The sequence below is a fragment of the Quercus lobata genome, chromosome 8 (genome assembly GCF_001633185.2).
Source record: "Quercus lobata isolate SW786 chromosome 8, ValleyOak3.0 Primary Assembly, whole genome shotgun sequence".
In the NCBI taxonomy this organism is placed as follows: Eukaryota; Viridiplantae; Streptophyta; class Magnoliopsida; order Fagales; family Fagaceae; genus Quercus; species Quercus lobata.
This window is the reverse complement of record NC_044911.1, coordinates 13,200,829-13,228,283: the sequence shown is the minus strand read 5'-3', so window position 1 is coordinate 13,228,283 and position 27,455 is coordinate 13,200,829. Positions and strand designations below refer to the sequence as shown.

Here is a 27,455-nt window from a genome sequence, read left to right as displayed (position 1 = left end):
AAAACATAACAAAGGGACCAGAATGCTAATCATTTTGAAATTTGAAGAACTAAAATCAAACTTGTATAGTTGTACTAAATTTTAGGGCCAAATGTTTATTTTACCCAATAAATAAACTAAAAAATGAAAGCTAAAAGCAAATCCAAACTCATTAATAATAATAATATTTCTCTGAAGTATCCTAGTCATTTCCTTTTTGATGAAATAACACCCGTTCTAAAAGAGCATTTTCTATCAACATACAGCTTAGGGAATTTTTTATCAATACACAATATGGGGGCAAAATGAGAATTCCATGGTTGGCATTAGGCCTATCCATGGGGTTGGGCTTGTTCGGTTTTGGACCCAACTTGGACTTGACCCACCGGTGTCAGGTGGAGGGACTTGAAACTAACCATCGACATGAATTGGTTGATCCTATTTCAGGTTCGGGTGGTACTTAGGTCGGTTCGGTCAATGGTGAAGTTCGTCGAAAACTGCAAAAATTCGCCAAAATCTGCAAATTTTCATCGAAATTTGCTGTGATTTGGATGGATTTGACTAAATCCCACTATATCTGGTCGAGATCTCGTCGGATTTAGTTAAGATCTCGTCAAATTTGACTAGACTTCTTATATAGCTTCGGTTGGGTCAGGTGGCTCGGGTTTTAGTGAAGGAAACCTGCCACTTGACCCGCTAGTGTTAGTTCTTGAAAATGGAGACTTGCCACCGATTGACTAGAGCTTTGGTTCCGGTTGGAATCAACTCGACATCGGGCAGTTTCGTCTCATTTTCGGGCTCCGGTCAAGTCTGGACAGCCCTAGTGGGCGTGTGCCAATTCAAGTGTAACATTTATCAACTCCATGAAGAAGATCGGTAGTTAAGAATCCTATGTCGATCTTGTTGGTGGGGTTGATATAAAGATACACCTTAAAATGTAGGTCAAGAGGCTAGAGTAGTCAAAATTACATTGATTACACTTAACCACCCACTTAGCATTTAATGCGATGTGACATGCCCTATCGATAGGAGTCCCACCAGTATTATCTAAAACTAGCCCTAGATAGACAAAACGGGTAGAGGTCTATCATGTCCTCTTAGAGCGGAATGGGTGGGTACGATGAAATTCTTAAGTCACATGACAATACAAAGTAATAATACCCCCTCTACAACCCCTTTCAAGATAGGCAACTCTCAACTCCCCATAGGGATTGCCAATTTGCCTCACTCCATGTGCAGGTGAAAGACAGACTAGATCTTCCTTTGTGAAAGCTTCCATCAAATTTTCCTTCATAATAATTCTAAATCCCGTTCCCACAATTTGCTTAACAACTTTTTTTAAAAGCTTATTTGTTTTCGTAAAATTTTAAAAACCTCTTAGTTTTTTTAGATGCAACTATATATACCTTAATTAACTTTTAGTAAAAAAACAATTTCAATATATATATAATTTTATAATTACAAAAAAATAAAGATTTAAACATGAAATATTTTCGTTTAAAACATTAAAAAAAAAAAAAAAAACTATAATTGAACTACTGGGCAACCATTCAACACATAAAAGCTACGTTCAAACTACTTTAGTAAAAGGCGAAAGAATAGTTCGCTCTGTGCTCACCGCGTGGCTGCGTGCTACGTTCAAACTGCTAATCTAAATAGATATTAGCACAGGCGCTATGTATTTAGGCAGAATATATGGTGTTTGTACTTGATGGAAAATTAGCACTTGGACTGAGTGCCAGCATTGTCCTTGAGAGTATGGTACTCATGTTCTCTGTCCGTATTATAATGGCAGAAGAAGGCCCAGAACATGTGGATAAATCAGCGTATTTAAACTTTCGCACAAATCCACAACCTCACGTGGATTTGTTTGCAATAAGTGAATAAGACAAACAAGAACAATAAATACCCTTTGTCTGATCACAAAGCTTTTGGTCGGGTGAGTGTTTTCAATCATCTCGGGTCTATTAGGCCCGGTGGCTCTAGTGTATTGGATGGATAAGAGGATAATATGTGTCTAAAAATAGACACGTGTTACAATTTCAATAGGTTTAGTGTTATGGGACATTAGACCCAAGCCTCCTCCCTCAATCTCATACATATAGCCTCCACACGTCATCTCAATATACAGTGCTTAGATTCAGTTCGAAGAAAACTACAAGTGAAGCACATGGTAATGACAATAAGTCAAGCTCAGATCAGATGGGAAAACTGGGATTAATATGTCTATTATTTTCAGTATCCTAACTTTTATTTTATAATACAACACATTAAAATAATATTTCTATATAATAAAATAATATATCCCAAAATCCAAATAAATAAAAACCCAAAACCCAGTGAGAGAGAGAGAAATTGATAAAGTTACACAAAAAAATATTAGTAGGTGGTTTTTTTTTTTCTTTTTTTAATTTTAAGAATTGAGCTACATTGCAATTCTACTTTTATAATTGCACTATAGCATTATTGCAAATTTTTTTGCAATAGTTGGTGAATACAAGTCTGGCTGTGGGTTGCTTTTGAGTTGAATTGTATATTAGAGCTTACATTTGGCATATCCATTTGCCAGTGTGAATGCTCTTAGAGTGGCTAGATGATATGAAACTGATTTTCCATTGGGGAAAAAAAAGTAATAGATGATATGAAATTGATTTTCCATCACTCACAATTAATCAGTTCGATAAATTATAGTAGTAAATATCGTGGCAAAAACTGTGTTAATAGGAAATCTGGGATTAATATGCCCTTATATTCAACCATGTAAAAGAACTTGTACATATATTTAGTTTTAACCCGACTGGATCTAGGAGTTTTTAAATAAGTAGGGTAAAATCTAAATAATTTTTCTTTTTATAATCTAATGTCTTACGTGTTAATAAATGTAATAATTAGTGTCATTTCAATAATATAGTAATTAAAATTTTTAATTATGTTTTCATTTTGTGTTTAAATTTTTTAAAGACTGTGTAGTAAAATTTATAATAGTTGTGATATCATTCTAAAAAGAAAAACTTTGAATATAAAAAGATACAAAATAATTTTTTTTGAATGATTTGCATATTTATTTTTGTAAAAATAAAATATGTTAGCTAGGTTTCCCACGATTTACCAATCAAATAAAGTCATATTTATCATCTAATTATATGCAAATATTTAATAAACTAAAAATATAATTAGTGCTACCAAGAAAAGAAAAGAAACTTTAAGCCCCAAAAGGCAAACAACCAATGCCAAATAAGTGAAAAATATAAGTTTATGATGATTGAATAAGAAATTTGGAATTCAATCTCTATCTACACAAAAAACAATTAATGTTTTCACCTAATAATAAAAATGACCTTCATAAAAAATGTACTTCATAAGTTGAATTTTATAAATAAATAAATAAAAAGTAAAAAATATAAGCCTTTTGAATAAATTAAAAAAAAATCCAAACAACTACCAAACACGTTTTCGCGTTTTACAAAAAGTCAAAAACAGTACACACAATCATGAGAATAGATTGCCCAACTCCCACTTTTTTAGGGGCCAAGTATATATAATTTAAAAAAAATTAAGAATTCAGGATTGGTCATGGACCCCTGGTCTAGCTTTGGTTTCGTCATTGGTATTAATCCTACTTCATGATCACAAAATATACAAAATAATGACAAGTAAAATAAATTATATATCCGTCATACTTTCAATGATGTACAAGTTCAAATTTAAGATGAAACTATTTGTTACAACCTAGATACAAACTAGTCATATCAAATCCTTTATAATTTTTAAAAAAAAAAATCCTAATCAACATTATTTATTACAACCCAGATACAACTCAAACTCAAACTCAAACTCCAACTCCAACTCCAACTCCAAGGTGGGACTAAGGAACTCATTCCCAAACCACACACCCTAGCAATTAGACACAATCTTTGGTGAAATATTATTCAGAGAGGAGAAACCTTGAGAGACCTATTTTGTCACCAGTATCTTGAACATCCTTTTGGATTTGCTGTCTATACTCTCTGAGAGTAAATGGTCTGTACATGGCGGGCTTGGCATAGCTCTGGATTACTGCATCATTAGAGGGGCAGTAGAAATATGCCGCAGAGAACCTTTCAACTTCTTGAGGCGAAACCACTCGGTGTTTGATGCTCTTGAAAACATCATTGCTCAGTGCCTGCATCATACAAAATCAGCAACATATTATCAAAGGTATGCTAATTGCTAGTTGGCTTCAAATATGTTTGCAATTACTATTCAAAGTATTTAATATCTTGTTCAAAATGTCCTAATTGCAAGCATGGGTTCTCCATTAATTTTAGCGTGTCTTTCTAGCTTTTCTAACAGGCAAGTAAAGCTAGCATTTAATGTTTTCCTAGCATACTTTTTCTAAACTGTACAATATATGTTTGGATGGAAATATCAGAGAGGAGAACAGGGTCGCTGGATTATAAACCAAATGTGAGGCTATAAAGATATATGTATAGAAAATAGAGGTTAGGCTTAATGAATCCACATAATCTTAAGTTTTCATGGAAAATAGAGGCAAAGCTTAATGAATAAAATAGTTTCAAGTGGATACATACAAGCTTACCTGAAATAAGTCACCGATGTTGATAATTAGAGCTTTTGGATTAGGTTTAACTTTAAACCATCTTCCATCTTTCATCAATTGCAATCCACCAACCTGATCTTGATACAATATTGTGAGCAAATTGCTATCCGAGTGAGGCACCAGGCCAAAGACTTTGGATGCCAATGGACATTTAGGATATCTGTTCATTCGAATATAACTAGTTTTTGGCGGGAAATTCTCTCGGAAGAAATTAGATTCAATGCCTAAACTCTGGGCCAGAATTTCAGCTAAGCTTTGAGCCAGAGTGGAAGCTGTTGTCCCAAATGCGTCAATGGTTGACCTGAACAAAAAAGATAAAGAAAAAGAAAAAGAAAAAGAAAATAATAGACGTACAGAAAATTAAAAGGAGGAGGACCTACAAAATTGTACACAAAAACTTTATGAATTGTGATTAACCAAATTAACAACAAAAAAAAAAAGAAAAAAAAAAGAAAAGAAAGAAAGAATAGAGAAACGACCTAATTTCTGATAATTTACCAAGCTTGAGAAATGCATACATACACTAGAAATGGCAGTGTTATTATTGTGGGATATAGGAGTAATATTTTCTGCAGAAAAACTTATTTTTACATAATTGTTTTCATAAAATAGCATGTTATGATTTTTTTTTCCAGTAGTTTTGTAATTAAGGATAATCTTTTCTTTGAAATATAAATATTTAAACAATTTATAAATTGATGGCGTGCGTAAATGAATGATAATGATAAAGAAATTTATGAAAATTCATGCGAGGTATCATCTTTATTTACTGTAACGTTATATACAGCCCTAATTAGGGTACACTGTGTTCTCAGCAAAAACAATTAGGGTACACTGTTAGTTACGTTACTCTTGGTAAGTCTGGTTTTAGGATTTTCCAAACAGTCCTTTGAAGGAATTGTCTGTAAATATACCTATTATTTTCTTCATCAATTTCCTTCTTCCGATCTAAACCGTTTTCCTTTTCCTAAATCACCTTTGTAAAACTTTCTAATCGGCACCATTATTAACCATATATACCAGTTAACTTTGGAAAAGACCTATATAACACTTTCCCTTAATCTCATAAAAATGTAATGAATTAGGACCTATTTGGATTAATAATATGAGCAGATGTAATTGTTCTCCTTAAAAAGCCACCTCTTTTTTTTTTTTTTTTAATTTGATAGTTATGGTGCGGTTATTTGAATTTTGAATCTCCCTTAGAAACACCAAAAGGTGTTAACTGAGCTACCATACTCAATTTGGCTTAGAAAACCACTTAAAAATTTTCAAAAATGTTTCACAAAATTGGCAAGAAGCAATTATAGTGTCAAACCCCCCCGGCAATTATAAGCGTCAAATCAACCCCCCCGAATCAAATGGAAACTTTATCATTTAAGAGAGTGTATATGGCCATACCAACTGGGTCAAGAATGTCAAAATCATTCCTGACAAAGGGATAAAGGAAGTCCATTGGAAAAATGAGTAACCACTACTACTATGCAATAGCCCCAGGCCCTTTAGAGCAAACTTAGATTTCAGGGAAGAAATGATTGAGGAGACACTGTGGGGGCATTTTTATGGTGACAATGATGCCATCAACATATGCTAGAATGAAGATGCCAACACCATTCCATTTAAATGTGAAAAAAGAGGCCATGCCAAATGAGGCATTTCGAAAGATGCATGGTTAAACCAAGATCATAGGGCTTGTTTAAGACCGTAGAGAGTTTTTTTTTTTTTTTTTGGAGAAAGACCGTAGAGAGATTTTTTGAACTTTACACACATATGTTGGATGTGTGTGGGATTAGTAAAGACGGGAGGTTGTGCCATGTAAACCATTTGAGTGAGATACCCATTAATTGAGAAATGTGTTTTCAACATCAAGTTGTTGATGACCCAACCATTGGAGATAGTAATAGAGAAAACACAGTGCCAACAATGGTAGGCTTTGTCATAGGACTTAAAGCCTCAAAGTAGTAAATGCACGTACGGTAGCTAATGAAAGCTCTTGGCAACTAGCCTTGCTTTGTACCTATTAATATTGCCATCAGGCTTGTGCTTGATGTGAAACATCCATTTGCATCCAATAACATTAAAGGTAGTGGGTGATAAAGGAACCGATATTGCCCATGTCTCATTGGAGAGAAGAGCTTCTATTTGACAACATCACTGTATGACGTGGGATTTCACAGGAGGTGTGGAGTCAAGGGAAGCAAAGTGGGCTTGAAGGGTAGGAGACTTCATGGAGCGAAGGACCATTGCGCGTAGGTACAAGCAGGCTGTGGGTTTGGCAAGGAAGTAGAGAGAAGGTTGTTGTTGAGATCAACAACTAGATTGATACCTGGGATAGGACCAAATGGAAGAGGTGGAAGGCGATTTGAAGGTGGAAACCAATCTTGAATAGAATATATAAACACTATCGGAGGCTATTGTATGATTAAGTCCATTGCAAATTTAACAGTGAGAGCGAGATTCATGATTTGGGGTACAAGTATCCCCATGATAAAATTAGCCAGCACTTCGTTTCAACCATGGCCACAACTGCATAAGTGGCAATCCTTACCCCTAGTGAAAAATAGGATGACCATGTTGGGCAATATTTGCATGAGGTGTGATCTTGGTGTTCATTGTGACAAGAACTTATGAGGAGTAGTGAGAGAAGGAACTTGTGGTTGAGAAAAAGGCTTTATAGCTCTGGGAAAGAAATAGGGCTAGAATGTGAACAAATCACGAAGGTTAGATTAAAAACCATTGAAAACACAAATGTCAAAATCTTGAGTGAAAAAAGACCTACTAGTTGTAGAAGTAAATGGGAGACTAGCCACAAGGAGTGGGATCTCATCAAAGAGAGCATATACTAGAGGACTCATGAGGAATCAAAGAGAGAATATACTAGAGGACTCAAGAGGAGTTCGTCTTGATTAGTCCAAGAGAGGAAGGCAAGATTTGGAGTCATGGTGTTGTACATACAAATTATAGAAGGGGAACATGGGTTGGAGCCGTCAACAGATCCGTGAAGATCTTGATCTCTAAGGTTTGGAAAGAGTTGGGGTTTTCCATAGTGCTAATTTTTGTTGATAAGTTTAATGAATAAAAAGTTATGAGCATTGGAAAAATAAAATAAAAGGAGGAGAGGCAACAACTAGGAAAGGTTGGAAAATGAAAAAAGAAGAAGACATTAGGGTTAAGTGGCTTTGATACCAAATTGAAACACACGGTGCTCTAGAGTACTCTAGATGAGTTGTCACACAATTTGTTAAGTGTATTATGTATTACATGTATATATAGGATACAAGATAGGATTTGAAACAAATTAACATTGCCGTAATTCAAAGATGCCAAGAAACTAAATACAACAGACAAAATCAGTTCAATAGCTCAATATGGGTATACATTGACTCGGTTGGTGAGATTAGTAAAGCCCAATATTTAGATTGCTTTAGCATGTGAAATTCAGCTTATGACCCATTAAATCCCAATGGATTCTCTCAAAAAAAAAAAAAAAAAAAATACCCAACGAATTTGTAGAAGCTTTTTCCATTTATCTTTAAATCTAAATATACTTTTAATTAAAAAAAAAATCCATAATAAGTTTGGTATTTTGATATTTCTATAAACTGTTAATGGAAGAAGGTTATTATAGTTATCAAATACATACGTGTATGTCTTGATTTATGTAAAAATATTATAAAGAAACTTATTATTTAAAAAAAAAAAAAAAAAAAACTGAAATTGTTTAAACTATCTCATTTAAAAAAATTTGAAAATTTTCTTATAATTTATTTTATTTATCTCTATTTACATTCACAATGAATTTCTAGATATATGTCTAATATTTATTTACATAATTATATCTTTTGATTATTTTTTAATAAGTTAAACTCAGTATTCTTTATATATTTGTTTGGATATTGGTTTTAAGTGGTTTCTATATTATAATTTAATGATTTGATGATTGAATACATTTGTATAGAAACAACAAATATTGTCAAGATCTTTGTATGTTTAATAATTTGATGATCAAATACAGTTGTATAAAAACAAAAATATGATCAATAGGTATTAGGAAATATGCTACATCAATTTTTATTTTTTTAAATTAATTTTTCATTTTTTATCAATTTATTTATATATTATTTTTAATTTGTAAATATCGAAGAGTTCAATTAATAACTAGTGAATGAGGCTTGAATCTCACATTTCCTTCTTCGACTATCTTCCTATTTTTTTGGATGGAAATATCAGAGAGGAGAACAGGGTCGCTGGATTATAAACCAAATGTGAGGCTATAAAGATATATGTATAGAAAATAGAGGTTAGGCTTAATGAATCCACATAATCTTAAGTTTTCATGGAAAATAGAGGCAAAGCTTAATGAATAAAATAGTTTCAAGTGGATACATACAAGCTTACCTGAAATAAGTCACCGATGTTGATAATTAGAGCTTTTGGATTAGGTTTAACTTTAAACCATCTTCCATCTTTCATCAATTGCAATCCACCAACCTGATCTTGATACAATATTGTGAGCAAATTGCTATCCGAGTGAGGCACCAGGCCAAAGACTTTGGATGCCAATGGACATTTAGGATATCTGTTCATTCGAATATAACTAGTTTTTGGCGGGAAATTCTCTCGGAAGAAATTAGATTCAATGCCTAAACTCTGGGCCAGAATTTCAGCTAAGCTTTGAGCCAGAGTGGAAGCTGTTGTCCCAAATGCGTCAATGGTTGACCTGAACAAAAAAGATAAAGAAAAAGAAAAAGAAAAAGAAAATAATAGACGTACAGAAAATTAAAAGGAGGAGGACCTACAAAATTGTACACAAAAACTTTATGAATTGTGATTAACCAAATTAACAACAAAAAAAAAAAGAAAAAAAAAAGAAAAGAAAGAAAGAATAGAGAAACGACCTAATTTCTGATAATTTACCAAGCTTGAGAAATGCATACATACACTAGAAATGGCAGTGTTATTATTGTGGGATATAGGAGTAATATTTTCTGCAGAAAAACTTATTTTTACATAATTGTTTTCATAAAATAGCATGTTATGATTTTTTTTTCCAGTAGTTTTGTAATTAAGGATAATCTTTTCTTTGAAATATAAATATTTAAACAATTTATAAATTGATGGCGTGCGTAAATGAATGATAATGATAAAGGAATTTATGAAAATTCATGCGAGGTATCATCTTTATGTACTGTAACGTTATATACAGCCCTAATTAGGGTACACTGTGTTCTCAGCAAAAACAATTAGGGTACATTGTGTTAGTTACGTTACTCTTGGTAAGTCTGGTTTTAGGATTTTCCAAACAGTCCTTTGAAGGAATTGTCTGTAAATATACCTATTATTTTCTTCATCAATTTCCTTCTTCCGATCTAAACCGTTTTCCTTTTCCTAAATCACCTTTGTAAAACTTTCTAATCGGCACCATTATTAACCATATATACCAGTTAACTTTGGAAAAGACCTATATAACACTTTCCCTTAATCTCATAAAAATGTAATGAATTAGTACCTATTTGGATTAATAATATGAGCAGATGTAATTGTTCTCCTTAAAAAGCCACCTCTTTTTTTTTTTTTTTTAATTTGATAGTTATGGTGCGGTTATTTGAATTTTGAATCTCCCTTAGAAACACCAAAAGGTGTTAACTGAGCTACCATACTCAATTTGGCTTAGAAAACCACTTAAAAATTTTCAAAAATGTTTCACAAAATTGGCAAGAAGCAATTATAGTGTCAAACCCCCCCGGCAATTATAAGCGTCAAATCAACCCCCCCGAATCAAATGGAAACTTTATCATTTAAGAGAGTGTATATGGCCATACCAACTGGGTCAAGAATGTCAAAATCATTCCTGACAAAGGGATAAAGGAAGTCCATTGGAAAAATGAGTAACCACTACTACTATGCAATAGCCCCAGGCCCTTTAGAGCAAACTTAGATTTCAGGGAAGAAATGATTGAGGAGACACTGTGGGGGCATTTTTATGGTGACAATGATGCCATCAACATATGCTAGAATGAAGATGCCAACACCATTCCATTTAAATGTGAAAAAAGAGGCCATGCCAAATGAGGCATTTCGAAAGATGCATGGTTAAACCAAGATCATAGGGCTTGTTTAAGACCGTAGAGAGTTTTTTTTTTTTTTTTTGGAGAAAGACCGTAGAGAGATTTTTTGAACTTTACACACATATGTTGGATGTGTGTGGGATTAGTAAAGACGGGAGGTTGTGCCATGTAAACCATTTGAGTGAGATACCCATTAATTGAGAAATGTGTTTTCAACATCAAGTTGTTGATGACCCAACCATTGGAGATAGTAATAGAGAAAACACAGTGCCAACAATGGTAGGCTTTGTCATAGGACTTAAAGCCTCAAAGTAGTAAATGCACGTACGGTAGCTAATGAAAGCTCTTGGCAACTAGCCTTGCTTTGTACCTATTAATATTGCCATCAGGCTTGTGCTTGATGTGAAACATCCATTTGCATCCAATAACATTAAAGGTAGTGGGTGATAAAGGAACCGATATTGCCCATGTCTCATTGGAGAGAAGAGCTTCTATTTGACAACATCACTGTATGACGTGGGATTTCACAGGAGGTGTGGAGTCAAGGGAAGCAAAGTGGGCTTGAAGGGTAGGAGACTTCATGGAGCGAAGGACCATTGCGCGTAGGTACAAGCAGGCTGTGGGTTTGGCAAGGAAGTAGAGAGAAGGTTGTTGTTGAGATCAACAACTAGATTGATACCTGGGATAGGACCAAATGGAAGAGGTGGAAGGCGATTTGAAGGTGGAAACCAATCTTGAATAGAATATATAAACACTATCGGAGGCTATTGTATGATTAAGTCCATTGCAAATTTAACAGTGAGAGCGAGATTCATGATTTGGGGTACAAGTATCCCCATGATAAAATTAGCCAGCACTTCGTTTCAACCATGGCCACAACTGCATAAGTGGCAATCCTTACCCCTAGTGAAAAATAGGATGACCATGTTGGGCAATATTTGCATGAGGTGTGATCTTGGTGTTCATTGTGACAAGAACTTATGAGGAGTAGTGAGAGAAGGAACTTGTGGTTGAGAAAAAGGCTTTATAGCTCTGGGAAAGAAATAGGGCTAGAATGTGAACAAATCACGAAGGTTAGATTAAAAACCATTGAAAACACAAATGTCAAAATCTTGAGTGAAAAAAGACCTACTAGTTGTAGAAGTAAATGGGAGACTAGCCACAAGGAGTGGGATCTCATCAAAGAGAGCATATACTAGAGGACTCATGAGGAATCAAAGAGAGAATATACTAGAGGACTCAAGAGGAGTTCGTCTTGATTAGTCCAAGAGAGGAAGGCAAGATTTGGAGTCATGGTGTTGTACATACAAATTATAGAAGGGGAACATGGGTTGGAGCCGTCAACAGATCCGTGAAGATCTTGATCTCTAAGGTTTGGAAAGAGTTGGGGTTTTCCATAGTGCTAATTTTTGTTGATAAGTTTAATGAATAAAAAGTTATGAGCATTGGAAAAATAAAATAAAAGGAGGAGAGGCAACAACTAGGGAAGGTTGGAAAATGAAAAAAGAAGAAGACATTAGGGTTAAGTGGCTTTGATACCAAATTGAAACACACGATGCTCTAGAGTACTCTAGATGAGTTGTCACACAATTTGTTAAGTGTATTATGTATTACATGTATATATAGGATACAAGATAGGATTTGAAACAAATTAACATTGCCGTAATTCAAAGATGCCAAGAAACTAAACACAACAGACAAAATCAGTTCAATAGCTCAATATGGGTATACATTGACTCGGTTGGTGAGATTAGTAAAGCCCAATATTTAGATTGCTTTAGCATGTGAAATTCAGCTTATGACCCATTAAATCCCAATGGATTCTCTCAAAAAATAAAAAAATAAAAAATAAATAATACCCAACGAATTTGGAGAAGCTTTTTCCATTTATCTTTAAATCTAAATATACTTTTAATTTTTCTCAAAAAAAAAAAAATACTTTTAATTAAAAAAAATCCATAATAAGTTTGGTATTTTGATATTTCTATAAACTGTACAGTTTATAGAAATATCATGTTAATGGAAGAAGGTTATTATAGTTATCAAATACATACGTGTATGTCTTGATTTATGTAAAAATATTATAAAGAAACTTATTATTTAAAAAAAAAAAAAAACTGAAATTGTTTAAACTATCTCATTTAAAAAAATTTGAAAATTTTCTTATAATTTATTTTATTTATCTCTATTTACATTCACAATGAATTTCTAGATATATGTCTAATATTTATTTACATAATTATATCTTTTGATTATTTTTTAATAAGTTAAACTCAGTATTCTTTATATATTTGTTTGGATATTGGTTTTAAGTGGTTTCTATATTATGATTTAATGATTTGATGATTAAATACATTTGTATAGAAACAACAAATATTGTCAAGATCTTTGTATGTTTAATAATTTGATGATCAGATACAGTTGTATAAAAACAAAAATATGATCAATAGGTATTAGGAAATATGCTACATCAATTTTTATTTTTTTTAAATTAATTTTTCATTTTTTATCAATTTATTTATATATTATTTTTAATTTGTAAATATCGAAGAGTTCAATTAATAACTAGTGAATGAGGCTTGAATCTCACATTTCCTTCTTCGACCATCTTCCTATTTTGAAAAAAACAAAAATAAAACCTATTAAAAGTTGATAAATATATATTATGTAGGGTCTAAGTAATAACCTGTGGTTGTTTGTATCTTCCTATTTTTCTAAAAAAATAACTGGGAGGCCTATTTGGCAGTTAGTTAAGTGGTAATGTAACGTCAACCTTGGGCGAAAACACCTAAAGTAGGTGATTTGATTTGGATGTGAATGTGACTTTTTTTTTTCTTTTTTCTTTTTTTTGATGATGATGTGAATGTGAGTTTTAGATGTGAAATGTTTTGTCTTTATTATTCTATTTTACGGCTTATAAGCTTTTATCAGAAACCATGTTCATCGGGGTCCATGTGTTAACAAATATCCCCTTGTGTGGAGAGGGGAAGGGGACAAAGTCTACAAGTCTTATAAATCCAAGAATCAAAAGATCTTAAAGTCCTCTTGCAATGAAATGTATTTGAATGGATGTGAGGTTGCATCTTATAGTTTTTTATTTTTATATTTTTTATAAATACAATAGAATTTTAATTTATTGTGTTTGCTCTATGATGATTATTTTTTATTATTAAATAAAATAATAATTAATTTTTGGTGTAGATAAAGTTTAAATCTCGTGTGTCTTTTTTGACAAAAGACTTTATTAATTAAACTAACTAAAACCCACCATCTTATAGTTGAACCATGTGTTTAAGTTAAAGCGGCAAATAATTGATCTTGGATTCTTATTATTTCATGTTAATATTTCTACAATAAGTAATTATTTAACATTTTAAGAGCATAATAACAGCGTGTTTTTTCCTCTCACATAATAATGAGTCTAATCATTACATTCATGATCAAACCTAATGTAATCAAACCTAATGTGAGAGTTATATATGTCGCTGTTTTCTTTTCTTCTTTTGCAATGACATTAGTCTTTTCAGCCTCTCGTGCATTGAACTTAGACCTCACAAGGATTTCCATATAATTCCATTACCAGTACAACTATGATTACGAAGAAAATGAAAATAGTAAACATTGTTTCTTTTATGCCTTTAGCAGGGGCGGAGATATAGCAATGTTTGGGGGGGCCATGGCGCCCCCCCCCCCCACCCAAAATTTTTTTAAAAAAAATACTTTTATATTATGTGTATATACTAAAAACTTTAAATATTTAGCTACAAAAATAGAATTTGGCCTCCCAAATGTTTGAGTTAGTCCAATGATGCTCATAAAAACCAATAAAATTTGTCAATTGATCTAGTAATTATAGAAACAAGATAGTTTTTGTTTTTACAAATTCCTTTTTTTACATTTTTAATATCAAACTAGATAGCTTTTGTATTCTCATCGGAACATAAAAGATGATAAGTTCCCTTAAAAATTATCTTGTGAAGATATATATGAGAAAATTGTTAATTTTATATACACAATATATTTTATAAACTATGACCAACTCTAGTATCAAAATATAATTGTTTATATATGTGTATGTGCGCATGTATGTGATGATTTATCTTGACTCGTGACTACTATAGTACCAAAATTTGGCCTCCCAAACAAAAAATCCTAGCTCCTCTCCTAGCCTTTAGATTGGTAGCTCAGCTCTAATGATTCATTGGAAGTAACTAATGGAATGGAGGTAGTAACATTTTCTTTCTTTTTTAGTGAGAAGGTAAAATTTCAATATAATTTTTTTTTTTTTTTTTGTAAAGTAATTTGAAAAATAAGCAGAATGAATAAGGCTCATTAATCATAATTTCAAGCGTGCTTTAAAAGGAATAATCTATATTTCTACTAAATAATAATTGATTTAGGATGATAAAATGTATGCATTAAGCATTATAAACATGCTGGTTAGAAAGAAACATATTTACTACAGCCGGATAATTAAGAAAAAAACTATAGTGAGAAAAATCTACACTTTGGCCCTATTCAGTACGTAGTTAGCTGTCATAAGAATTTTAATGTTTGAGGAGTACTACTGAAATTTTAGATGGTAAAATGTTTAAATAAGATTAATGCATGGGAAAAATGAAACCTGTCGGATAATTAGTGGCCACCTTGGATAATCTACAGTTTTACCTAATAACAATAATAATAATATTCTTAAAATAAAAGGAATAAAAATAAAAGAGATAGAAAGGAGGAAAGAGAAGAAGCAAGAAGAATAATGTAATTTGACCTATTAATAGCCTACATCCACATGAAAAAGCCCTTAACAACTACTTTTTTTTTTTAATTATTTATAATTGTTACTTTACACAACTCTAAGTATGGTACATATAAAAAGTAAGAATCCTTTGATTGGAAAAAAATTAATGACAATAAATGTTCCTTAATTTTAGTCAACAAAGAATAACATATGCGAGACGTGATATGCGTGATACATTAACATCTCTCTCAAACTCAAGGTAGAAGTCTGATAATGTCTTTAGTTTGGAATACAAGTTCATGAAGATGTCTTGAAGATGATCATAAGTGACCAGGTTAGATGTAGAATGCATCAGGCACAATATGAAGGAATTGTGCAAAATACTAGCAATGGCAGTAGACAACAACAACAAATGAATGCTAGAACCTAGAAGACAGCTACGAGGTCCTTAAAATGAATGCATTAATGAACAAAGCGTGATTGTTATGGCAGAAGGACGTCTACGCTAGTGGCTTGAGAAATATTATCAAACGATGACATTGTGATAAAGCATATGAACAAGTTAGCGAATTTTGCATAAACTAGACCCAAAAAGAATGAGTGATAGGCCAGGTTGTGTGATTCGGGAGCCTCCAATAGGAAAACAAACCCTAAAATAGGAATTTACACAAAAAAATAGTGGGAAAAAGCCATGTTCGAAGATGAACAATGGTCAAGAGCAATGGTTGATGGTGATCTATTTGAAATCTAGTGAGAGTTTTGTCTAGGATACCATGTTAAATTTAAAAGAAGATTTAAAAAAAAAAAAATTAAGAGTGCAAGAGAGAGCAGAAGCAAAAACAATGAACGTGATTGGACCTTACGGCCTACGTCCAAAGGAAAAAACCCTTGATGGTTACGCCATTTTGAAATTGTTGTTTTGCAATAAATCCTAAGGCATATATGGATCACGATAGTCTAGAGTTCATATTTAGGTATAAAGTTCTTTAAATCCTCATCATTCACTTACAATAGAAGAGTAAGATTATGCCACAACATGAATCCAAAACCATTAAAATAATTTTTTTTAAAATCCATTAAAAGTTCAAATCCTCGATAAAATCCATAAACTGCCTCTCTTCCCTCACCCATTACCAATTGCTGGTGATAGAGAATCTATAGAAAACTGAGGCCGGCCACCGGAACAAATCCATTGCTCGCGAGCGCGGCCAAACTCCAATCAAACACTATCACCAAACGCATCAACTCCAACCAAGCTAACTCTAAATTCACCATAAGAACACGGACAGCTTGATCATCAAAGCCAAAAATTTTCGATTCACAATATATGAATATCCAACTTACAATTGGAAATTAAGAAAAAAAATTCGAATAAACTCGTTTGATTCGGCATTTCAATCAAATACTAATAGGATGGTCCTCCACGTGCTATTCTAGATTAATGGCAAAGGTACAGTGTGTTAGAAATATATATCTATATATATTTTTGTTGAGAAGAACAGTGTGTAGAAATTTGAGTTAAGTATTTGGAATTCACTTCTTATTGGTAACAAAGGAAAAAAAAAATGTAAAAAGAAACAAATTAGCGTCACTGTAGATTTTCTTTTTATATTTTTATAAGAATGAAAATGGCGAAGATGAAGACATTTGAATTGATCACCAGTGTTTAGAGTTGGCTGTTTGGGATGGATATGTTCCGGTGGCCTGAGTTTTTCATGCATTATATGTTACAAACCTATGGCTAGAACTCATTTGAAAACCGGCTTATAAGGGGAGAGTGTCCAAGAGTTTATAAACACATGATTAAACTTATACTTAATTCATGTAAAACACTAGGATCATAACAATATATCACCGGAGATTGGTAGAGTGGGAGAGGGAAGAGTGGCAATTTTTGGTTTTACCGTGATTGATTTTTGAACTCTTTATAGAAAAAATTGTGCTTTTATGTTTTTTTTTTTAATTGATTCATGATGTGGTATAATCTTAGTCTTTTCCTTTCAAGTGGACTGTGAAAATTTTAATAACTCTATAAGATAGATTATCTTAAAAACTCCTCTTCCTTTTTTAGGAAAATCTTAAAAACTCTAGAGAATTTTTATTTGAGTTTATATAGGAAATAAAGATGACTTACTTGATTTTAGTCAATTAAGGATATTAATATATGCTAAATGTGATTTACATGTAACACTAACACTAACACTAATAATAATAATGGCTTTTGTTAATAGGTGTCTTTGCTAACGTGTGACTACACCTAAGAAGTTGATTGATTATAATAAAAAAAAAATTCAACCTTAATCAATACTTTCAAGCACTCTTTAACCGGAGCTAATATTACATGCCATGAATTACAAAACAAAACCAAAAAAATAAAATTCGTGTGAGCTAACTTCTATGTATTTTAGGGGGTGATTTTTTTAAAAAGTATTTTATGTTGTGACAATATATAAATTTGGTTGAAACTTGTTCCGTACATACAAAGTAATTACCTAATAATAAATACCTTGAATTACCTAAAAGAATTTGTGTGAGCCACCTATGTAATTTATGCTATAATTTTTTTTTTAAGTATTTTATGCTGTAATAGTTCATAGATTCTGTTAAAATTGTTGAGTGATTGTTTGTGATAATTGAATGATGAGTACAAAGAAATTACCTAATAATGAATATCGTGAATCACCTAAAAGAATTTTTATAAGCCACCTATGTATTTTATGCTATTTAAAAAAAAGCATTTTATGCTGTAACATTTCATAGATTTTGTTAAAGATATAATGTGATTATATGTGATGATCGAATGATGAGTAAAAACATGAAAGAGAGAGAATACATAAGGTTTACATGTTCTGCCTAATGGCCTATGTTCATGGAATTAAAGCCCTTAATGACTACTTATTCTTTTAAGCACTTATGTTACATTAAATTCAATGTAGAGTTTATATGCTAGGGAATGTTTGACTAACTCTAGATTAACTATAAATTAACACAATGTTAAGTTATTTTTCCTATATGTGCATCAGCTTCCAATTGGTTTGGGCCACTTAGACTATAATATATCTAACAAATTTGGTTGAAATTAACTTGATCCACACTGCAAAGAAATCACCTAATAATAATAATAATAACAATAACAATAAAAATGGTGAATCACCTCTAAGAATTAGTGTGAGGCAATTTTTAAGTAATTTAGGTTGTCTTTTATTAAAGAAAAAGTATTTTTGGCTCTAATCTTACAAAGGGAATATTATTTTAAACGATCTATAATCTTTGTTTCCAAGGATTGGTACTTTATGCTCCTTACTAATTAAGATGTGATTAAAAGTTACAGAAACAAACTAAGAAACAAGAGCTCCCAGTCCCAGAACAAACTCAAAAATCTAATAAAATGATTGCAGTATAGATTCTGGTAAGTCACCCCCACTTAGTTCACCTTCAAATTTATTGTTGGACTGCAGTATATGTTTTTATTTTTATTTTTGAAAATTTTAAATATGAGTATATTTTGTAAAAATAAGAGGTTCTAAGGTTGATATATACCAAACTCATGTTGTTGGAAATGAACATAAAACCCTCACTCCATATATATTACCAATAAGTTATGTTATTTTTACTAAATGACCCTAAAATCTTTACGCATTGCCATAGATATAAACTAAAATTTTTAAAATAAATAAATAAACAAAAAATCCGTACCTGAGACTATTGCGTTTATCCATTCTTGAAATATCAGCTAGAGATATATGAAGGGTTTCCGACCATGGGACCTGCTTTAGAGAAGTAGCCTCTGGATTCCCCCAACGATAACTATTAGTTGATAAGTTCAGAAACTTCTCTTCAGCCTTCTTTTCAAAAGACAAATGGAACACCATCTTCTGCTCGTATTGCAAATTGTTAAGAATCTCTTGAGGAACACCATGATTCACAACTTGAAAGAAACCCCATTGTCTAGCCGCTTCAGCTATCTCTTTGATGCACTTGTCTCTCTCCAATTGCTCTAAGTTTAATTGACTGAGATTAATCAAGGGTAGCTCGCATTCCTCAACCATGAAAAGATTTTTGTCTTCTGACTCATCAAAAGAGTTCTGTAGAAAGTTCTTGTAGGTTTCTTGAAATGGAGGTTCATAATCCATGGAGAGAAAAGGGGGTTGGGTTGATAATTGTGAATGCCTGGGATTCTTTTCACACCTGATATGGATAATGAATAGAATTACAAATAAAGTAATTTTTTGAATCCTATATACACACACATATACTTTGAAAATTAATTATGAAATTGATAATTTTCAAATAGACACAATCCTTTTTCATGTTGGAACAAGATCATCATTTTCCTAGAATATCAAGCATTTCATATTGACGGAAAGGTATTTTGATATCAAATTATACTACATTAACCTTATCAAAATCTGAAATATGAGAGATATGTGCTCTAAATAACCACCCCACTAACACTCCTGAGTGTAGTGGTCGTTATTTTACACATATGCCTGTCAATAATTAGATTTTGATACAACTAACATGGTATTATTTGATACTAAATATTTTTTTCATCTAAAATTAATGTTGGATGTGCATGAAATTAAAATCACTTGCTTTGCCATGGTGGCTAAGAGCACTAGCATTGGGGGTGTAAACACCCCCAGTTGCTATTTTACAACTCTAAGCCACCCAAACCCACTCCATCCGGGTTTGTTAAAAAAAATATTAGTCTAATCTTGTTACTGTGTATGAAGAGAAAAAGTGAGTAGGAGGAAAAATAGAGAGAATAGTACTTTATATTATCTTATTTGGTAGTTTATATTATTTTATTGGGTTGTATGTAAAAATAAAAACTGAGATGTAGAGTGATTTGTAAAATGAGTTGGTAAAATAGATAAAATAGTGTTTGAAGATGCAAAATAAGTTTTTTTTGCATCCCTGGATGCTAATGCTCTAACTAGCTAGTTGTGCTTTCAGAATTTTACAAAACTGCCTGTGAGCCTGCCTTATTTATTCAAGTTGTCCCGTTACATCAGTAGCTATAAGAAGTACACTTGCTTTAAATTCTTTAATATTAATCAAGTATATGATCATTTGCACCTACTTTAAAACTAGTTAACTGCTCAACCTTAAGAATGCAGAAAAGTGTTTGGTTTACTCTGATAATTCTTTCCATTTGCACTCTACGCTTATTTCACCTAATGAGCCCTTATGATGTGCTAATAACATTTGAAAATACCAAAAGCAAAAGTTTCTTGACTTGTGCATGTTACCTCTTGCACAAATCCTTTTTGCCATATATGATCAGATAATGAAACATGGAATATATAATATAAAAAAAAAAAAAAAAAAATAGTCCACAGTATATATATATTTTGCCAAATTTTGACAGTTTTTGGATTTCCTCACCTGTGAATCTGTGATAGAGTTTCACAAGCATTCCCTTTGAAGTAAGGTCGCAACTCAAGTCATGGAATTCACATGTACTATTCAGTCATGAAACTGCAAAAACTGAGAAAATTTGACAAAAATAAGGGGTATATAGGGAAGAGAAAAGAAAACAATGGTACTATATATTCTCACATTCTTTTGATTGCTAAATTAAAAGGCCATGTAATGCAATTTATTCTATATCTTTGCCTCAACACCACAGAAAAATAAATAAATAAATAAATAAAAATAAAAATAGTTACCCGTGGCACTGGTCCTTCAACAAGTGGGATAGAACATTTCAAGGAGACAAGTTAGGTGACAGGAAAATTAGTACACAAAAACTAGGGTTATAATTAATAGGAAGTAAGAAGAGAAGGTACTGCAAATCATTAAGCTTGGAGTTGTATTTATAAGGACAATTAGATTGTCTGGAACAGATTGATAATAACTTTTCTGATAGAGAATCTATGGCTGAAGCAAAGAACACGCGGCCAAAGATGTCATCAGAGAAAAGGGAGAGAGATTCATTGGAAGTTATATTCAAGTATAAGCGTTGACTATAACTCTATAAAAAGAAATTACTTTGTGATATTTTTGACCACGCGACAAATTACTTTGTGATATTGATTATGCGTTTAAATTTTTTATTGATTATCATCTGCATTTCATTTGGTACTCATTCCTCTAAGTCAATGGTGGAGTTAGGATTTGACATTCGGAGGCAAAATTATAACTAATATACATATATGTTCATACACTCGTAGACATACGTAGATACACATATTGTGTATGCAACACAAAAAACACTTTACATATGAAATAAAAAATAAGGGTAAATTGCAAATTACACTCCTAAAGTTTGAGAGTGTTTGGATTTTACATCCTGAAGTTTCAAAATTTAGATTTTACCTTCTAAAGTTTAGGGATGTTTGAATTTTACACTTTGACATTTTAAAATTTGGACGTTACCCTCTAAAGTTTGGGACTGGGGTGTAAAATTCAAATACTCCCAAACTTTGGCAAATAAAATCTAAACACCACTAAAATTTAGGAGATAAAATCCAAATTTTGAAACAGTATGGTGTAAAATCCAAATACCCTCAAACTTAAAGTAGTAAAATCCAAATTCTAAAATTTCAGGGTATAAAATTCAAGTATCCACAAACTTTAGGAGTATAAATTACAATTTACCCAAAAAATAAAATAAAATCCTTAACCAATCTTGACAATTAAATGTCACTCATAGGAATAGTAAGCAATATTTAAATATTAAAGATCCCCATTTTAAAATGGTAGCATATCATTATATTGTGTGTGTGTATATATATAAAACCTAAGATGTGTGTAATTTTTTCATTGCCAAAAATTCATTTACAATTCCTATATAATGATTTTTGATAAAAAGGTAAACCTAAAATACAGTTCATGTTAGCTTTTGTCAAATCATAATACATATGTTTAGATTACAATAATTTAAAACCATATAATTACTATTTCTGCAACTAAATTTTTAGAGTTGAAAAAAACTTGGAAAAATATCAAATTATGGAATGTATTATATGTAATAAATTATCACATAAATTATTTGAGCTTTATTACTTTTGAAATGAATTTTTCTTCTCTCTTCAATTAAGTCTTTTTCTTTTATAACTTTGAATTTTAAAATTATTAATAAGGCAGGAGATATTTTCTTTCTATGCCTTCTTGTTTAAGTTTGACTATAGAGATATATCAACGAAAACATAGAAAATTGTAAAAAATGATAAATTTCACTAACATATCCTGAGATTTGGGGCTAATATCAATCAGGTTTAAGACATTTCAAAATTAGCAAATTTGGTCTCTAAACCCAACTTGGTCTCTAACACAGAGAAGAGAAAAATGACTAACTGGTCTAACAATGTTTAGGGTCTAAATTGGTTTTAGGGATCAAATTGGTCAATTTTAAAATATTTTGAACTTAGTTAACATTAACTTAAACCTTATGGTAACTTAATAAAATTTACCCAAAATTTTTTTTTTTTGAAGAAAGAAGGGGGATTTTGGGAACGGCCAGGCCCCCTGGCTTCTAAAAGTCCAACTTCTGCATCGCTCTTACATTTTGAAATAGGTATTTGGTAGTTGACTTACAGAAAAATTTTAATTATCTAATTTACTTATATGACCTTTTTTTTTTTTTTTTTTTTTTTTTTTTTTTTTTTTTTTTTTTTTTTTTCAGGAAGGCCATATTATTTTACTCAGCTGAAACACTTTTTTAAGTATTCAATAGGAACAATTTTTTACCCAATAAAAAATTGACACCAAAATATCTACTATATTAAGGACAAAGTTTAGCTACAAAAATAGTTATAATCTTAGACTATAAACTTACTTAATATCTTTTTATGAGAGGTGACTTTTGACAAATCTACCATTAGATTACATCTTCTTTTTATACTCTCTATGCTTGCAAATTTTCAAAAAATTTAAAGATCAATAACTATGTTATCAATAAATTTTTAAATTGTAAGTTTTTGTAATTTAAAATTATGTACAAAATATAAGCTTATAGATCATATAGTAAATAATATCCGATTGATAGAAAATTTAACATATGTACTAAGAGCGTAAAGAACATGCAATTCAATGATTAGATGTTCAAAATATGTTGTAATATTTATTTTATTAAGTGAGTTTATAGCCTTAAGTTACAACCAATTTTATAGTTAAACTTTACCCTTATATTAATATATGTAAAATGTTAAAGTTACTACAAATTTTACAGCATGATATTTTACAAATAGATATGGCAACAAATGCTATCGGTTGATTTCAAAACCTAATTAACAAATATTTGAATTATATATTTAAGATTGGTGACACATCAATTTTTAAGTAATGTGCTGTAAAATTTATAGTATTTCTTATATTACTCATTATATGTGCATGTGTGTGTGTGGGTAAAGGGTAAAACTTAGATAAAGTATTTATGGTGCATTTGGATAACAAGATTTGAGCATATGGATTTGGATTTAAATGATTAAAATTCAAATATCTTATTTGGATAATTTTTAAAAATCAAATATATATTTAGATTTACCAAATCCACCAAAGATTTTAAACCTTTAAAATCATTGGATTTGAAATGATATCTAAAAATCAATGGATTTGAAATCAATATATTTTAAATTTATTGATTTAAAATCCAAAAGCAAGTTCTTAAACACAACCATAAACTATTGTACCTAAAATTTTACCATATATAAATAATATGATGAATCCAATATGTTGCATTCTCACAACATGATTCACATGGCATGGGACAACATACGTTCAAAAATGCATTATATTGGAAGGATATATGAGTTGCCTCTCAACTCTTGAGTGCAAAAAGTACGGACTCTCTTCTAGCTTCCATGATCTAAAAGCAATGTGTACACAACCAAATATCAAAAAGCAATGCTGAAAATGGCAATGTCGGCCAGCACCCTCAATAAATAATACCCAACCCATGCACGTGAATTAGGTTGTCATTGTTAATAACTTGTCTAGAAATCAGATGGCAAGATGATAACCCTTCATAAGTTTCATCTACTATATACTTGTATGTATGTATCTACTACAAAAGTATAAAGTTGATTGATAGGAATTATAATACAAATAGAAAAAGTAATTAAATTTTTTTTTTTATTATATTATCGGTTTGTTTATTAATCACATAGATTGCCATGTTAGTTTATAAACCCTTTTTTATAATAAAATTGGAAACATCTCTATCATTCCATATGCAAATAGGATGTGCTAGTATTGTATATAAAAATAATAATAAAAAAAGGAAAGGGATGGATATGTTATTAATTAAACCCTGATAATCCTATATTTAATCAATTCTAATAATTATTAAAATTTCAGAAAACCAAATAATTCCGAGACTTGCCTTTGGAAAATATATTTACCAAGTATAATTAATGTTTTGTGAAAGTCGCTAGGATATGCTATTTTCCATTTTTATAATAAAAATTTTATTTAAAGAAAAATAGTTTCCAAAGCTTTTTTTTTTTTTGAGAAGAATATAGTTTCCAAAGCTTTATTGAAGATTTTATATATGTTAGCTCAAAAAATAATTTCTAATGTATGCCTGAATTATGTATAAAATAAAAATGTTAACAAGTTCTGTAATTACTTGTAAATAATAACCTTTTTTTGAATTACGAATGTCATAGAAACACCAAGAAATATTAACCAATTAAGTTACAAAACTCTTTGTACAATAATCTTTAATATACAATAGATTTTTTTTTTTAATTACTATAATAGTCTATTGATTTGATAGACCAAAATTTTCCTATGGGTTTTTTTTCTTTGTTATTTATCTATATATTTATTGGAAAAATCTAGTTATTTACTCATAGAAGACAAATAATCTGGAAAAAAAATTAAAAAATAGATAATAGAACAGATCTAAATTTTGAATAATCAAAGTCGGCAATGACCATTTTCTGGTTACATGTATGACCCACACTCGATTGGCCAGAGATATGCACTGCATTAATTAATCAATTCAAAAAGTAAACAAACAAATCAGAAATAGATTTTGCGTGGCACCTGCGTGTTCAACCGTCAATTGCTATGGTTGCAAATCATGAAACAATAAATTTAAGGGCACAAAAAATTTCAAAACCTTTTTTCTCAACTTTGCGGTGGCATGTTAGTGATTGGCAAATTACTTTTTTTTGATAATGATTGGTATTCAATTAAGACATATCAAGGATGGGTTTATGTAAAAGTAATGTTACATCAACTATAACTTGTTATCTTAAACAGTTATAGGAAAAATTGTTTAAATCTTTTATTTTTTATTTTTTTAGTTAGCATAAGTCATCAAGAAAATCACATTTCCCTTTTCATTTTTAAGGGTAAATGCTTGCAAGTAACTTTTTTTTTTTTTCTTAATTCAATGTTTGGGGAGAAAGGATTTGAACCACGGATGTCTATGTTGTAGACATAAAGATTCTATTGAAAATACAAAGAGGCGTCAACCAGTTGAATTGCAATCTTATTGGCAGTATGTACACTTTTCATATGTGGATTGATAAATTACCAATTGTTCAAAATATTTAAATTGTTAGGAAATTGTTAATTAAATTATTTAATCATAATTTTAACTCTCTCTCTCTCATGTGTGTATTTAAAATCTCCTTTAATAAATGGATGACAATACATAAAGTTTTAACATTTTAAATGGAAAGTAGAGTGAAAAAAAAAAATCTAATTCGGGATTTCCTGCTTTATATTATGTCGACAGAAAACTAACATATTTACAATACACAGTTATTCTATAGTTGTTCACTTGTTCTGTTCTTACTTTCTCTTTATTTGTTTTCCATCAAAATGTATGATTGAAGCCTTTTGTTTTATATGCTTGACTTTGGACACTAGAGACAGCCAAAGACCAATTATGAAAAAGGCTAGGGTACGCGCTGTTTAATTATTATTTATAATCATTGTATATATATACAAGCGCACTCATAATATATGTGCTCAGAAGTTTTTTATTTTTTTATTTTTTGGATAAATGTTAATAATTTGTATTTATTATAATTTAGAATTTTTTTAAAAAAATAAAAATGATAAACTTTAGAAATAAGCAATAACTGTAATTTTTTTTGAACGTGAAGGGAAAAAAATCCCAAATTTTAGTAGTTCTTTTTTTAATTCAAAATTAAATTTGTTATTTAACATTTATGACCCTTTTTCTAAATGAAATTATCATTCTGAGAGTATTTTAAAACCACATAAAAGTCCAATTGAAAGAAGAGAATTCTCTTATATATAGTATAGATAATGATGATTCATCTCTTTGAACTGGATTTTTATGTAGTTTAGAAATACTCTTAAACCTTACATTTAATAAGGAAAAAAATTTGAGGACAACCCAGTAAAAATATATTATCAACTCTATTTAAAATCCTACCAAATAGGATACTTTCTTACTAATCCATAACTTCAAAACAATCTTACTCAAAATAAAAATAATTATAATAATAATGACACTAGACCAACAAAACAAAAAGTTTCATCGCATATGCAAAGCGCGTGTAATGAGATTAATATATATATATATATATATAATATGTTTTATTTTATAAATGATAAAATTTAGTTAATAATAAAACCCTAAATATTAGCTAGATAAAAATTATTTTTTTATCAAAGAAAAAAACTAAAAGAAAATATGCTCAAATTATTACAAATTTTAATACATAAAACATAGAAACTAATATAATAATAAATAAGATGGGTGTATTTCAACCAACATAACACACACATTTATAGTTTAGCCTCTATAATAATTTTTTAATAGGACTGCACGTCTGTACCTATTAGCATAGCTCCATTTTGATTTTGATTTTGATTTTTTTTTTGAGGGAATTACATGGGTTGATGTGATATCACATTGACTCACTTTTTTCTTTGTAATATATACATTTTTTTTTTTTATAATTAGTTTGACATTTTTTTATTATTTTTTATATCACTTTTCCTTTTTTTTTTTCTTTACAATAACCTAGGATTGTTTTTATATTAATATAAATCCGGCTCTTTCATTTTAAGTAGTTTATATTTGTATTTTTATATGTGTTTCATAAGTTGTTCTATTTTTTTAATAATAAAT

General features: G+C 30.6%; 1 protein-coding gene across 1 annotated transcript; it reads right to left on the bottom strand.

Moving 5' to 3' along the window:
• Window positions 1-3,756: 3,756 nt before the first annotated feature.
• LOC115954661 (gibberellin 2-beta-dioxygenase 8-like) lies at window positions 3,757-20,831 on the bottom strand. Its single transcript, XM_031072581.1, has 4 exons — window positions 20,777-20,831; window positions 19,082-19,573; window positions 8,978-9,299; window positions 3,757-4,141 (listed from the first exon to the last, which is right to left on the bottom strand). The coding sequence occupies exons 2-4, from the start codon at window positions 19,516-19,518 to the stop codon at window positions 3,905-3,907; spliced, it is 996 nt and encodes a 331-aa protein (XP_030928441.1). The 5' UTR covers window positions 19,519-19,573; window positions 20,777-20,831; the 3' UTR covers window positions 3,757-3,904.
• Window positions 20,832-27,455: the final 6,624 nt, after the last annotated feature.